This window comes from Dunckerocampus dactyliophorus, chromosome 14 (assembly GCF_027744805.1).
Source record: "Dunckerocampus dactyliophorus isolate RoL2022-P2 chromosome 14, RoL_Ddac_1.1, whole genome shotgun sequence".
In the NCBI taxonomy this organism is placed as follows: Eukaryota; Metazoa; Chordata; class Actinopteri; order Syngnathiformes; family Syngnathidae; genus Dunckerocampus; species Dunckerocampus dactyliophorus.
The window spans coordinates 8425380-8441732 of NC_072832.1; the positions used below are offsets into that span (position 1 = coordinate 8425380).

The following is a 16353-nucleotide window of genomic DNA, read 5'->3' on the forward strand; positions in this document are numbered from 1 at the left end:
ATTGTACTCAAACTACTGCTCTTGTGATTTTCATCTCCCATATTAATTGCAAAGACTGAGGAAGAGGGAGGATATTCTGCTTTACAAATGATTTACTGTATTCTACTTCATAGTTAAGAGTACAATCATTTATAACAGGCTTAGCAAATGGCAGCAAGTGCTACATTTTAGACATGAATGAAAATACAATGACTATTATTAAACATGTATTTCAAATATTATCAGAGTATGAGTGCATGCTATCGCTGTATGTGTTCCATCAACAAAGATGTCTTGTGTCTATCAGTGGGACATCATGTGGACTGGTGCATGTCTCCGCTGTCCTCGACATCATCCATCGAGTGAGTGTGCAGGGATGATCTACACAGCCATGTCACTAACCCTTTTTAAAGAAAATACTCTTTCTCAATGATGTAAACACAAAAGATGTCCACCATAAACTTGATAAAGAACACAAATAGAATAGGATAGGTTTAAACGACTAATAATGAACATGATCAGATTAGGAACACAACCATGTTTTACTTCTTAGCTTTGCCCTCCTCCTCCTGCACCTCATGTTATTGCACCTGCCCTCCAGCTTGATGCTGTGCGGAATGCTACATTGTTTTATTATATTAAGTCATATATGTGATCAAATAAATCATATATTAAAATGCACGTTGGTTGAGGTATTCAACTGAGCCTTAAATTCTCACATCTACAGTATATGCAAACACATTTCATAAATAATGTGTTGTTGCTGACCAGAGTGTTGTACAAATGAACCAAAGACTAACAAATAAGCAACTTTTAATAGTACTATTGTTAGGTTTCGCTATGAGCTGGAGATAAATCTGCCGACGGCCAGAACCTCTCTTCTTTCTCCTGTAAAACATACATTTAAAAAACGAATAACTTTATTTCTATAATGTCACATATTGTTTGTTCCCCTTCACTTTTGTTAGGCTTTCGCTCTCCGTTAAGCGACTGAAAAGATATCGTTCTGTCATGGAAGAGCCTCCGAACGTCTGGCATTCGTCGACCTGGTAGGCGACTGGCCTCCTTGTGGGCTGCAGACCCTTAAATTAGACACAGTCTATGAATGACACTGACGTTTACGCTCCGTGACTGCCGTAAAATAGATCGACAGATGGCGTAGATTGCGCATGTCTAACACGTGACTGCCGAAAAATTGGCCGACCGGATGTAGACGCGTTATGCATATGCGTAGAACCGATTGTGTTTCCGGTGTGGATGGCGTAATGACAGCCCACAATGCAATTCAGGCAAACAGTCAGATGGCTTCTTCGGGCGGGCAATACTTGAAGCACCAGATCTCTGTCCGTTGGCACATTTTGGCAATGAAGGTCTATTTTGCTTGATATCAAAATGAAAAATGGAGCTGAAAATCAAGGAGACACTCGGTAAGAAAACCTACGAGTTCTTGTTTTGTAAAATATCATGTTTATGGCGTTTAACGGCTATTGCTAGCTAAACGGTGCACTTCCTGTTGTTTTCAGTCAGTGACGTATTAAATTGCAACACTGTTTAGACCGAATAGCAAATGAGACACTTAAAAACCCAGAACCGCATAGTTATGCAGACAAGTTCACATTACTGTCAGATCCATCTCTAACCCGGACGTTTATTTGCCTAGTTGTGCTTTTATCTTATAACGCAACAACAAAGCATTTTCCTGCTGCATGGTACTTCTTGTACTTGTAGTTGTTGTTGCCGACTGTAAGCGTTAGTGTGAGCAAGTTCACTTCGTTAGCTGTTTGCTGCAAGACTTGCAAAGTTCAGGGTGTGTCAGATATGTGAGACTCACTATTAGTGCTGTGTTTAGCAATATGTGCTGCTGTTTTCCCTCAGTCTTTCTCGGTGGGAATACTGATATTGTTTGAAAAAATGTCTATTGCAGGACACTTAAGAAAACACAATATTATTCCCCGAGGACAAAAGGTAGGTCAAAGTCATTTCTGAATAGCAATATAACACAACATAATATACATGCATACAATACATATATAACATGATATAACAATGTGTTTGCAATAATGTACAGTGAATCCATTACGAGATACAAGGGATATTTTGTCCCAATATTTTTCATTTTCAAGCCCTTTTGGTTGTTAATTGAGAATAAGTCAAATTGTCCAGAGGATATTCATTATTTTAATTAGAATTGGTATATGTGTTCCTTAAATTAACCTAAAATGACAAACCTTCAAAAACACAGACACATTTGTTTGTTTTTATTGGCCTGCGGCACATTGAAGAAGTAATATTATGGTCACCATTTCATTACCACTGGCTGCACAGATGCAAACATCAAATGTTGGCAGCGCTGCATGACAGTCGATATTGTTGGCAATCATTGACCCATCTTGGAGTCTAATAAGAAAATACTCAATCCATATGTATTTTATGGAAAGTATTTTTGTTGTTTTTGACAATAAATCATTGTTGTGTCAGCATACTGGCCTTTTAAAGGGTTACAAAACACAAAATATCATAAGGCTGAATTTAAGTCACATTCTGAGCTTCTACTGTATTTAAAATGTATGTTTTTCTGAATGACCTCACACTTTAACAGCGCTCCCTGTACAATGTGACATCTTTTCTTGCAGAAATGCCAATGAAACCCTCTCAGATCACTAACCGCCTCATAGCCAAGCCCAGGAGAATGTTGCCGCTCGGCAGCCCAGAGTGCCAGCCTTACAGAGCAGGTTCACCGTGCCGGTCTTCGTGTCCTCTTGCAGCACAAATTAATTCATCAAGGTCATGCAGTCAAGGATATTATAATTTGGCCAAGCAGCATACAGGGGACAAACCGGCTACTCTGTACCGCCCTCAACCTAAGGGGTTGATACATGATGGGTCTCATCACTGCCGTCCAAGTGTTTCCCACGCTCATCCACAGAAGGATTCAAGCATACGCTTTCCATCCTCCGACATCAGGAAAGATCATAAGTTGATGGTAGTATCTAATTCAGGAAGAAGTACCACAGAACTCAGACTACAGTCAAACAAGGTAAGGTATTTTTATATAACATATGCAGTGATTATATGGCATCTATTGTTACAAAGAGGCTTCATTTCTTTCCTCTTTTAGGACCAGCGTATGCCAAAGTCTTCAAGCGAAAAATCAATTCCAGGTAATATATTGTACTTCACTACGTAATACTAGGGCTGTCCCAATCCGATCGTCAGGATCGGGATCGGCTCCCGATCCGCTGTATTTTGAAGATCGGATAAAATCGGCTTCCGCCATGAGATCGGGACAATCCCGTTGCCGTATGTTCGTAACTCTGTGCCACACTCCAACACTCCAAGGTGGTGGCAGACCTGTCCGCGGTGTACCGTGGGGAAGATATTTTCACGTTGGATATTCGGCACCGTAGTTGTAGCTACAGCGGTACTTCCCCCTCACTATGCCCGGACTGCTGTGTCATGGTCCGGGGAGTGCCGCTCTCACCGTTGGTTGTTTATACTAAGGACCATAAATAAATTACTATTGCGTTGAAGAGTTTGTTAAAAAATGTTGTACATTGTAAATCCCAGCACAAATTGATCTGTAACCATGTCATGATTAATCCCACCTTAATAGTATTTTGCACGCCCATTTTTTCCAATTTTATGTTTTACTGTATGGACTGATATTGGATCTTTTATTGGATTAGGGACCTGACTCACAGGTTACAAAAGCCAAACAATATTGTTGGGCATGTTGTGTAATAAAAAAGTAAATTTATCAATACTTGGGTTGCATTATTTTTAATGCTTTGAAGAGCTATTTTCATTACCATATGCAGTTCCACAAATTCATGTGTGTAACAAAAGCTTATTATTAAAAAAAAAAAAGATTTGGAAAAAAATCAGATTGGATCTGAAGCCAGAAAAAGTGGATCTGGACATCCCTACCTAATACTAATGTAGGCGTAATACTAATACAAATCTGACAGCTAGTTCATTACACATTGCTTGTCTAAAACATTTGCATCATCTTCATCAGTGTTTCTATATTCCAACACCATACATAAATGTGCTTTATCACAGACCAGCATTTGTAGTGTAAGCAAGTCCACATTGTGTTGCCACATATTTTAAATGATTAATAATGTCCCGTGTAATTATCTCGCAACTATAATATCCATGATGGTACTGAGAGGTAAACTTGTGCTGGCAATCACAGGTAACATCGTGATACAATGATTACATGGTAAGCAATAACTCTATCCACAATACAATATAATACAATATCAATGTAAAGGACGCAGGAAAAAAAATTGAGAAAAAATCTTTCTGCTTATTAAAGGGATAGTTCGGATTTTTTGGCATGAAGTTGTATGACATCCCCATCAGCAGTGTAGCACATCAACCATGACTTACCCCCCACTTGGTCCCGTGAGCCCAGTTCTGGTTGGATTTTGATGATGTGGAATGTAGTTCTCTTCACTTAAGTTAAGTTTGGCTTTGCGAGACGCGAGTTGACGCTCACATCTTCATCCTCTGTGGCTCGCGTCGCAGCCATCTTCATCGCATACACAACAATGGACAGGCGATAGCGCGCATCGATGCGAACAGAGAGAAAGTAACGCTGAGCGATTTGAGGTCTGATTTTTTTTTTTTTTTTTTTCCCAAGGAGGCATTTTTGTGATGCAAATGTATTACTCTTTTGAACGCATATTTTGTTGAGAAGCCAAACTCTTTACTTAAGTGGCCCCAGCAAATAATCGTGACTACGTGCTCATCATAATTGTGACTGCGAAACTCGTTGGACATCGCAAGGCCATCGTTTTCAGCAAGTTTTTAAAGCCGTTTTTTCCACCGGACATGTCTTTGTAATAGCACACCCACTTCACTTTTCCTTTCCTTTCCTTTCCTTTCCTTTCCTGTCTGCCGCAACAGGAGTGCGGCTGACCACGCGTAGGTTCACACATACGTTCCTTGTATTAGAGTTTGTGCCAGGTTTTGAACTGGTGAAAAATATATTGTTTTTAATGCTCTGCATTCGAAGTACCTCCACATTACTGAGCTACCGCTTATTCTTTGCTGACTAATTCTACCACTGCAGACGTTGTCACCTCGACTGGAGCCGCGGGGCTTCTGCTCCACCCCTCCTGCCTCCTCCTGCATGCAGGGATGAGGGAGATACAGTGCAAATCCAGTCTATATTGATATCAACAATATGGTTGGTTTTGATATCGTGCTTAAAGTAAATATTGATATTTTAAAAATATTGATATATCGCTCAGCCCTAGCCTGTACTGTATGCAAACCTTTACCTTTTTTTTGTTGTTGTTGTTTTTTTTTTACGTAGACACAATTTTTTACATAGATTTTCCAACATCAGTAGCCACACACACACTAGCAAGGCAACCTTGCAGAAAACTTTAAAAGGTGTGGAATCTTGCTGCTTTGAATGGGGGAAGAATAGCGCCATCTGAATAAAATGTAAAACCACAATGTAGTAAATTATGTTTTTTATTGGTCGTTTAGTGATGCAGTGTTGACAGAACACTGGAGTAAACACTAAATCAAATCATAAATCGTCATTAAGTGGACAACTGTATATACATGGACAATGACAGTATTAATGTTGGATCACTTCTGTAACAATGCATTCAGTTTTTCTAATGTGTGTTTGTCTTCAACAGTGAGCTCCTCTCAGAAGAGGCACAGGGAGTGTGATGACTATGACGGCAGTGTCAAGAAGCTTTGTCCTTCGCATGCCCAAGCTGTTCATGGAGAACCTCCAACCTCAGTGTTTAGTATACCTCTTAAAACCTCAAAGGCATCACTGCCCTCGTTAAGACATTCCTCAGTGTTGCAACCTAAAATTCCAGATGAACCTACAAGTGGCCAGTCAACATGCTTGGGTTTGTCATCCACGTCTAAGCAGTTGTCCTGCACTTCCCTTTCATCCAAACCTATTGTAACGAGACAGCCGCCATCAGGGGCAAAGCAGCTCCAAATTCATTCCAGTCACAACAACATTGTACAATTAGAATCCCTTTCAAAAAATGAAGAAATTGTGCATAGAAGAGGAAAAGAATATGACAAAAGGCACAGAGCAAGCACTGAAGTTCCCAAAAAGTCCACTACCAACTCACTTCATTGCCACATAGGCAGCCCCTTTTCTCGGCATACACATCGAAATTCCTCACCAGTCAGGACACTCAGCAGATTACAGCAGACAGAAGAGACCAGAAAGCCTCACAGTGTTACTCATAAATCAAAGTTAAACGGGGCGTCTTTGAGCGTTCCGGCAAAAGAACGGGAAAAACCCCACCGCAGAAGAAGAACTATCATGATCCCCGACGATATAAATGACCTGTTCACCCCTGATGTCATTATCAGGCCTGTGCACAAGACGCCCAAGACCAAGACAAATTTTACGTTGCCAACCACAGAGAAAAGACAGAGCTCCAGTGTCCAAAGCTCAGGAAGCGCTTCTGTGAAGGGTGACGACGTAAGACTCACTTGTTCAGCAAAAATCCAAATGTCATCAGCAAACCACCCCCATATGTCCTTGCCATCTGTGTCATTAATTAAGATGGATGTCAAAAATTTGATGTCCATTTGCGTCAAAGACGCTAAATCCAACTGTCCTGTCGCTTCCAATGAAAGCCTTAAATCAGACCAGAAAAACAAATCTGTCCCAAACAGCAAGACCCATCTTGGGAGTTCTAAACAGCCTTCCACATCTGATTGTTCCCAGTCTCCTCCGATCAAAAGGGAACCGATTGGAGGGCACAGACAACAGGATAATAAATCTGTGGACGAGGACCTAGACTTGGACCTGGGAATAACTTTAAATTTGGATTCAAGCCAGACCTCTGAAAGCAGTGAAAGCGATCAACTGATTTCCTTGCACAAGACGCCCAAAACAGATTTTATGTCGCCGACCACAGAGAAAAGGCATAGCTCTATTGTCCAAAGCTCTCAAAGCTGTTCTATTAAGGGTGACCACTTCGGACTCAATTGTTCAGCAAACATCCGTATGCCATCAGCAAACCTCTCCCATATTTCTTTGCCAACTGTGTCATTATTCAGGATGAAAGTAGAAAATGTAGTATCCATTTGCTCCAAAGGTGCTAACTCCAGCTGTCCTGTTGCCTCCAATGAGAGCTTTAAATCAGATGAGGAAAACAAATTTGTCCCAAACAGCAAAACCCATTTTGGTGGTTTCAAGCAACCTTCCACATACGATTGTTCCCGTTCTCCGCCAATCAAGAGGGAGCCAATCGGAGGGCACAGTCAACAGACAGATAGAGCTCTTGATCCTCTGGAGGAGGACATAGACTTTGACCTGGGAATCACTCTCGATTTAGAGTCAAGCCAGACCTCCAATAGCAGTGAGGACGAGCAACTGATCTCGTTGCAGGAGATAATGAATCACAATCCCAAGCTTCCAGATACTCCAGGAAAATCTGCCATTTCAGAGCTGAGCACACCCGGATGTTCCAGCAAACTGTTAAAAGCTGTAAGAACCTTCCCCCCTCCCTCCAACAATGTTGACCCTAACTCCAACCTGCGTATGAACTGTGTGTGTGTTTTCTGCAGCCAATCAGCACAAGAAGAAGCTCCTACATGAACAGCTATGACCAGATGATTGAAGAAATAGACACCTATAACAAGTATGTGATTCTCTAAATGAGGTTTTTACTCCATCATTATACAGTAGAAAAGGGGAGGTAAACATTTTGATATGCTTTGTTTGTACAGGGCAAAAGAGGATGAGGCACATATTCGTACCGAGCTGTTGAGAATAGAGGACTATGAGGATGTGGGGGTCCGTGAAGAGAGCATCTCCAGTGAACAACAGTGAGTCGCTGGGACAACACCTGTGTAGATGACAGTGACCACAATTATCACACCAGATGCTGACTTTGTTACGCATCTAATTGTCTGATTCTGATGCTATGTTACATTAACTCTCTTCATAGAGTTCTGTGTAAAAAGCTAAGGCTTTTTACAGGATCTAGTGTAACAACTCTTATCTGGGATATAGTATGACACATTATATCTTAGTACTGGAAGACAGAACTTTTATTATGTTTCTTTTTTTAGGGAGTTTGTGCAGCGCTACTCGTTGGTCTCCAGTGCAATCAAGGAGGTGCCTCCAGGCGAGGTCGTGTTTGACCTTGAGAAATTTGGGCAGATCTTCACTCAAGATTCTCTGCAGCTCAGAAGATGCATGGTCAAACCGCAAAGTGCCGTACAGAAAACACTCCTTTGGTGAGCCTTCTTTATGTGTGGGGAATATGAATTAGTTTCTACCGCTTTCCTACGTTGCACTAAGTTCACTTACTCTTCGATGGTTATCATCACACTTCATCACCGGTGACCCTTCTGTGGTGGCATCACAACAAAAACAGGAAGAAGCAACACTTACGTAGTTTAAATTCTCACTGAGCTTGAGAGATGCACTTCCCAATTAGCCTCAGCACTGGAATCCCTCATCACTTCCATGTGCCTTTAAATGATTTGTCGTACTAAACAGCTTTCATCACTTCCAAGTGCTCTTAAATTGTTTGTCGTGCTTCTGTCAGGTCCAGCCCAGCTCAGCTGAGACTGCATGTGAATATAGGACTATTCCAGGAAGCTTATGGTTATAACGCACCATGCCCGACTCAAGTGACTGATTTCCTATTCAAGGTAAGCCCCCCCCCCATTCCCTGAGCGTGACTCTAGTACTGGGTTAGGGAACCTATGGCTTGGAAGCCCGCTGTGGCTCTGACATGTCTTCACACTATAAAATGGATTTTAATTTGTATTCACTGACATTTTAAAGTAAAACATTGTAGAAATCACAATATGAAACTTCCTTATACATTGCAATCCATCTATCCATTTTCTACTGCAATGCGGGTGGTCAGAGCCAACGCCAGCTGTCGTTCTAATATTTTGTGGGTCAGACACCAAAACTCGATTATTACTGGATAATGCTGTAGCCTACCCGGGCCACTGAGAGGTCAAGAAGTACACGTCTATCCTCTAATCAAATAGTCAGCTAGCTAATTCTTTTGATGAAGAAGATGGCGAAAAGAAAGAATACCGTGCAAAACCATGCATCACCAGAAGTCGCATTAATGGTAAGATGTATTTTATTTATTGTTGGATAGCTTCAGCATAACCATGTTAATAAAATGAATCAATTCAGAGACTTGCTGTATTCTAAAATTGTTGGTCTTTCTTAAAAATGCACGCATTTAGTTGGATTCAATAATTAAAAAATATTGTACGGTTCTCTCGGAAATACCTTTGAAATATGTGGCTTTCATGGCTCCCTGAGCCAAAAAGGTTCTCGACCCCTGCTCTAGTAGTAGAGAACACTATTTTTTTTTTTTTTAAGATGATGTCAGTGCATTCTGAGAGGATGATATCAGACAAGATGCTGCAGGCCCTCTGTGACATTGCAAGCTCAGCTGCATATAACATAGGTCAGTATCATTATCTTTTTTCCCACCACCACAAGCTGTTTGTCATGTCCCTGCTTCATGTGTGTGTGTTTTTTTTCTGAATTTCTTCAGTGAAAAATGGAAGCCAGCAGTTTAATGTGTGGGTACCTTCTTTGGCTGATGTAACCCTGGTCCTGATAAACATGGGAGTTGCGTTTGTGACATTGTTCCCTTTGGAAAATCTGCAGCCGGCATTTACAGAGGGAGATTTGTTGTAAGTCACTTGTTCTTTTGTAAGACTACTTTGTGTCATTCTTGCTGTTGAATAAATTGTATTTTTTTACAGGAAGGATGTCTGCCTTCAAAGTGACTGTCCCTCCAGCAGTAATGATTGGAACACCTTCCCTGAACACAACTGTAATAACATCTTTAAGGTGATAACAAAAAGCACCATCCACTTAGAGAAAGAAGCTTTAGCAAAAGATATCAGTCTGTTAACCCACTGTGCTTGTTTCCTTCCCTTGTGCTTTGTACACAGTACCTGTCTTACTGCTTGAGCGTGTGTCCTCTGGCCTACAGCGACTATGAGCTGCTCTTGCTGCTGACCATGGTGGCTCGAGTGTGTCTGGACACTCACTTCATCTCCCTGCCCTGTGTGGAAAGTTACACTCTGCTGTATAAAACAGTGAATGTCGTCAGGGACTGGGATGCAATGGTCAGTTGTATGCATAGGCTAACATTGGTATACTATACAGTAAGTAGTAGTTGGTTGTTACATCAAACAGCATAATGCTTGCAGTAAGCCAAACTACAACTACAAAATACAATCGTCAATTTGTGTTAAATATTGGACACATCAAAATAATATCCTAGTGTAACTCGTGGCGAGTTTGGCATGACAGAGCACACGTTACCGTTTGTGAATGCACTTAATCGTTGTGTGAAATGTTGTTCAGCTCCCCAGAATTTGCCAGGCCTTCACTGATCTGACAGATGACCACCACAATATGTGCCTTCTGGTTCAGCTGCTACCTGACAACACTCATGGAAAGTAAGGAAGCGTGTTTGCTTGATTGTGGAATAATACCGGACATTAATAGCATTTTATTTTGCAGATGCCTGCGACAGCATCTTAGTCTCTCAATGATCTCAAAACTCTTAGATGGTACTTGTCAATACAGACCTACAGGAGCAGAAGAAATTCAGGTTCCTATTTTTGTAAATATATTTGACAAGGGATTTTGTGTGGTGCTTCATGTCTATAGTAATATGTAGTACTGTTCTACGTATAGCTCGCTGATCTCAGGCCCTATGTGCGCCGTATGCAACCCTCCTTGCTCCTTCATGGCATGTTGAACACCTCCAGCACAAGTCCAAAAGAGGATGATGTGGCATCTCTCGATCAGCAGGTGAGTGTGCAGTAAGTGGGCGAAGCTTGTAGTTTGCGGTGGGGATGAATGTCAATAGTGTCATTTAAAATGTTTTTGTATTGCAGTCCTACTACCTGTGCTACAGTCTGCTGACTTTGACAAATGAAGTGTCCAATTTTCACATCTTCCCAGCCCATCAGAAGGTATGACAGGTCCTACAGTTGCTCACAAAAATGTGTAAAACTCTCACATTACACTATTTTCTCATGGGACAATACTATAGAAATTAAACTTGAATATGTTTTAGAATAGTCAGTGTGGAGCTTGCAATGCAGTATAGATTTACTATACCACTGAACATATAGCCATTATTGTCTAAATAACTGGCAACACAAGTGAGTTCACTTCACGCTGAACATATCCACCTTGGATCCAAAGTGTCAATATTTAGTGTGAGCACCATTGTTATCTAGCACTGCCTTAATCCTCCTGGGTATGGAATTGACCGGAGCCACACATGTTGGAATCTTCTTCCACTCCTCCCAGATGACATCACTGGTGGATGTTACCTTGTACCTCTTACTGTACGTACACCTTGCCCTCCTCCACCTTCCTTCCACTTGAGGATGCCCCAAAGTGCTCAGTTGGGTTCAGATCTAGAGACATACTTGGCCACTTCATCATCTTCAACTTTAGCTTCCTCAGCAAGCCACTTGTTATCTTGGAGGTGTGTTTGCGCTGTATATCATGTTGGAGAACTGCCATGCGGCCCATGCACAGCACTCATGTAGCCCGAGACCATGACACTACTACCACCTTACTTGACTGTTGCCAGCTTTTTAGACAATAATGGAAGTTCTGAGTCTGTACACTGAAATGCTGAGTGGTGTACAGTCGTACTCATTTATAGCGGTTAATTGGTTCCAGACCTGACCGTGATACGTGAATTTCTGCAATATAGGATTCAATGCTAATAAATGGAATATAGGTATTTTCATAGTTCGAACATAGAAAACCTGTGTGTGACCTTTCTAAATACATTTTTAACATTATTAAAGTCCTGTAGACATGAAATAACACATCTATCATCACCTTTACACTCCTGTTATTCATTGTTTACAACACGTTGCGCGACTCTTATGCTGCAGGGATTTGAGACGCCGGCTAGCTACAAGCTAGCGTGCTAACCAGTTAGCCTCTAATTTCTTTTATAAACTTAAGAAGCCAAAAACTTACCACGTCCACACGGAATGGGAGGAGAACTTTTTTTTCCCCACTCTTATGTCAGACATGCCATGGCTGACTTTTATGCAGTGATGGAGGTAACATTGAGGTAATGCCTCAATGTTTTGTGTCATTACTGCCGCCTAGTGACCAGAATACTACATATCACTTGTATTTCAATATGTTTTGACTAATAATAGACCATATTCTACCACGAAACAGCGTTCATTAATTGATTCATTTTTCTGGGGGGAAAAACACGACGTACCAACGGTGTGATAATCGAACCACTATATTGTGAGGGCCGACTGTACTGACTTTGGTGTGATACCCAACTCACCAAGGATGTGTTTGGTGTTAACTTTCTCATTGATTGCCCCTTTTTTGTCTTTCTTCAGGAGCAGCTGCTGATTCTCTGCTCAGAGCTGGTAAGACACGTCAAGTGCGGAATCAGAGAGAGTACCAAGTGTCTATACAGGTGCAAGGTGAGTGGGCTTTTTTGTGTTTTTTTTTTTTTTTTTTTTGTCGTGACTGCCAATTTAGTTGCTGAGTGTTACAATTGTTTGTTGAGTTCCGACAGGTGCTTGAGATTTTTAAAATGGTGGAATTTTGTCTTGTTTGTCCTTCCTACGGAAAGAGAACAATCTTGATGCGTCATGCATATTGTGCGGTGTCAGAGGTATGGAGATGGCAGATGAGGCCAATCAGTGAGATGAAGATTCTTGGATAGTAGGGGCAAGAGAGTCCAGCAGTAGCTTGTGGTGGAGGTTTGCCAATGACATGAGACTTGTGTCATGTGTGCTTTCACTTGGCCTTTTGTGGTTGCCTCTCGCCATGCTGGACCATCCTGGGCGAGAGTCTCCCAGGAGGTGTGGTCAATGCTGAAGTCTTTCAGAGAGGCTTTCGAGGTGTCCTCCAAACGCTTCTTCTGGCCAGCTATTTGTAGAGGTAGTTTAGATGGAAGCGGCCGAGCGTCTTAGCCTGCCTCCAGGTGTCACATTTTGTGAGGACTAGAGATGCTCTGATCAGGGTTTTATGCTGTTTATTCCGATAGCGATCATCCAGGAGTGAAATCGTCCAATACCCGCTCACATGGATTAATTACACATTTTTCAATTTATTTATGATGAATACTACTGGCCAGGGGTGTGCCATATAAAGGGGAACAGTCAGGACAATTCCAAGGTTCAGTGACTGCCAGGGGGCCCAAAAAATAGGTAATTACAAAAAAAATGACTAATGAATTAATGGGGGCAGGGGCAATGTGTTGTTTTTTTTCATGGGACCCAGAATTCCTGGCTGCACCCCCACTACTGGCTATATGATATGCAGAAGGAACCATAAAGTCACCTTCATTTAGACAAAAACATATTTGACTTATTTTTTCAAGAGAACATATATCACTCGTGAAACTTCGAGGATGAGACGCCTTCTTTAAGGAGACTTGGGATGTGCGAGTACATTGAGTACATGAGACGGCACTCTGCTAACCTGGTGTCTTCCACCGCTGAGAGACGCTGGTGATCTCGTGCGATTAATTCAATTATTTTATTAAGTTATTTGCTTAGCCTCCTGACTGTCACACACATACGGACGAGTGTTGTCCACATGGCTGCCGTTTGACTGACTGATCACACTGTGAGCCTCGAAAACTCACCATTCTCCGTCAAGTGTTTGTTCTTCAAATACAAATGTATTAAATTATAGCTTTTTAACTTGCTACCCCAGCAAGATAGTTCTCGTTGCATATGTTGGCAGTTAAGTTTCACACGAGAGACATGATTGTTGAAAGAAAGTGGGAGACGTTAGTTAAAGCAAGACACGACACTGCGCGCAGGGATTGCTGCGGGCTGCAATAGTACTAGCACTAGCCACAGGTGATTGGCTTTTGTGATCGCCGTTGAAAGGCATTTATCGGCATATGCCAATCACGTGATTTTTCACGGAAACCGAACGATCCTGATCGGTGCCCGATCGATCGGAGCGTCCCTTGTGAGGATGATGGCTCTGTGGACGCTCAACTTTGAGAGGCTGATTCCTTTGTGTTCCCACACTGATTACCTTATGCCAATTTCTGTCCATTGCAGTCTCTGTAGGTCTCTGTCAGAGCTTTTGTAGTGCATGTTGGTACATCACCTCATTCTTCTTGGTATTGATCGTGAGTCCAAAGTTGTTGCAGGCAATGGTAAACAAGTCCATGGATCTCTGCATATCTTCAATGCTGCCAACATTCAGAGCACAGTCATCAATGCGGACCTGTGTCTTTGCCCGTTGACAATACAGATTAAAGATCTTGCCATCTGTTCTGTATCTGATGTTGATGCCTGAGTCTGTGTCCTGGAAGGAAAGTTTTCCTTTTACTTAAAATTCTGAAAATGCTGGAATTTTGCCGTGTAAAGATCTGAAAAGTGCTCAAATGTTTGGATAAAGTGCTTTAATCTGCAGACTTATAAACTCCTAACAAAATGGTGTACTTTTCTTTTACTCCTTCTGCTATTAAAAACATAATTGTAGGTGAAGGACCTGCTCGCTATGCTCTACACCAAGTGGCAGATGCTCCTCCAGCAGTCCAAACCTTTGCATGTACAGTTGTTACACACACATTCTCACAAAATGTACAGAGATCAATATAAAGAAGAGAGCAAGTTGTCAGTGTTGCTGTCTCACCCACCTTGCAGTGTCAGCTTTACGATTATTGGAAGCCCTCACCTGCGAAAACGTTGGCGTGCATCGAGACGGACTGTGATGATAGACAACAGGCTTCGTCGGAGGAAAGTGGGGGTGATAGGAGCGATGACTTTGCCTCAGCTGATGAGGAAGCGGATGATGCAAAACACTAAAACAATCAACGGAGTGATCGTATAGATTAATGCTTGCGTACAAGAGGAGGCTGAGGCAACGCAGCGACTTATCATCACGATCACACGCACGAAGGACTATCAAGAAATGAAAACGCTGTTACCACAACAGGTAGTTTTGTCATTTTAAATTAGGTTAGAGTTCATCAGCAACTCCTGCCTTAATTTCCAGCTCAGTTTGCACTTACCAAAGAGACATTGACCCTCTTTACCTGCAGGTATAAATGTTTTTTCAGTGTTTTGACAATTGTTGTTTTCTACTGTTTGTGTACATTTTGTTAGAATTTGGGGGGAATATATTTGTAATAATGTACATTTTTTTAAAATGTGTGTTTGCATAAAGAGAAAATAAACAATTACTGTATATGTTTCTAAAATGATTCACTGCTAGTTTGATATAGCATGAGTTTTCAAAGTCTGGCACAGTGAGCCACCCCTCAAATAACATAATATTGCTGGGTCTACCACTCCTTCCCGATAAACTGACTTTGTGGAGAATATTTTGTGATGTTTTCTACTCTGTCTCAGACTCTGTTTACGCTCTGTGTATGAGCTAAACATTAATTAATTTTGCCTTGACGATTGATGACGAAGAAGGTGGTCCAACAGTAACAGCCAAGGAAGCAGCATGGAAGAAAAGGAAAAGGAGAAAGACACAAACAGCAACTGATGCAACCACTCAAGAAAGGTCTCAGTTTACACCATACATATTCAAGTAGTTTGTTACTGACAAAATATTACAGCTATTTGCAGCCCAGACAAACCTGATCACTTCTTAAGACTAGGTGAAACGCTCGGAAGACAAAGACATGTCATGGTTCCCTGAGCAGCCATTGTGGAGACCTACCATAGATTCAAGGGTGGGCTTGATTATTTGGATATGCTCTCTGCCCTGCACACAAAACCAGAAGATGTTACTTGTATATGGTGTCACACAGGCCACAATGTCCACCTCTGCCCAAGCAAGTCTCAGAACTGTTTTCTCACATACCACTTGGCAAAGAAAAGATTGCAAATGTGGCATATGCAGATGTTACAGATGGCAAAGAAACAGATTTGTAATTGTTTCTATTTCCTGAAATATGAAAATGTTCTCCATGGTTAACACTTGAAAAGTAACAGAGATTGCAACTGTTCTACTACAAATCAAAACAACCATTTTATACAAATATCGAGTGATTATACAGAATTTCAGTAAATACTGCTTTATTTTTTTCTCACATGCTGTCATATGTACCGATACGATTTCAGAAGCACAGTTTTTGCATGGTCATTTGGTAAAATGTGGAGATGCCGGGGATTGAACCCGGGGCCTCATACATGCAAAGCATGCGCTCTACCACTGAGCTACATCCCCTCCATGTTTCCCGCACGGTCATGCTATAATGATTATTCTATTGTATAGTGCTGCGTATGAGTTGATAATTGTTAAGTCTATAAGAAGTTATTTCTATAAGAACATATTTTAACAGTTCTATTTTGTAAGATCTTTGCCGCTATTTCCGCGCTGTG

The 16353-nt window shown here is 41.4% G+C and overlaps 1 protein-coding gene and 1 non-coding gene across 2 annotated transcripts; one reads left to right on the top strand and one right to left on the bottom strand.

The window, feature by feature from the left end:
- Positions 1-1216: 1216 nt before the first annotated feature.
- On the top strand, positions 1217-15319 carry slf2 (SMC5-SMC6 complex localization factor 2). The gene is made up of 20 exons (XM_054799401.1): positions 1217-1406; positions 1904-1944; positions 2613-3016; positions 3098-3140; positions 5643-7471; positions 7552-7625; positions 7714-7812; positions 8059-8226; positions 8541-8646; positions 9344-9431; positions 9522-9663; positions 9736-9823; positions 9928-10104; positions 10346-10440; positions 10505-10595; positions 10682-10798; positions 10885-10962; positions 12382-12468; positions 14498-14566; positions 14662-15319. The coding sequence occupies exons 1-20, from the start codon at positions 1372-1374 to the stop codon at positions 14821-14823; spliced, it is 3993 nt and encodes a 1330-aa protein (XP_054655376.1). The 5' UTR covers positions 1217-1371; the 3' UTR covers positions 14824-15319.
- Positions 15320-16126: 807 nt separating this feature from the next.
- trnaa-ugc (transfer RNA alanine (anticodon UGC)) lies at positions 16127-16198 on the bottom strand. The gene has a single exon. It is a non-coding gene; the product is annotated as a tRNA-Ala (tRNA).
- Positions 16199-16353: the final 155 nt, after the last annotated feature.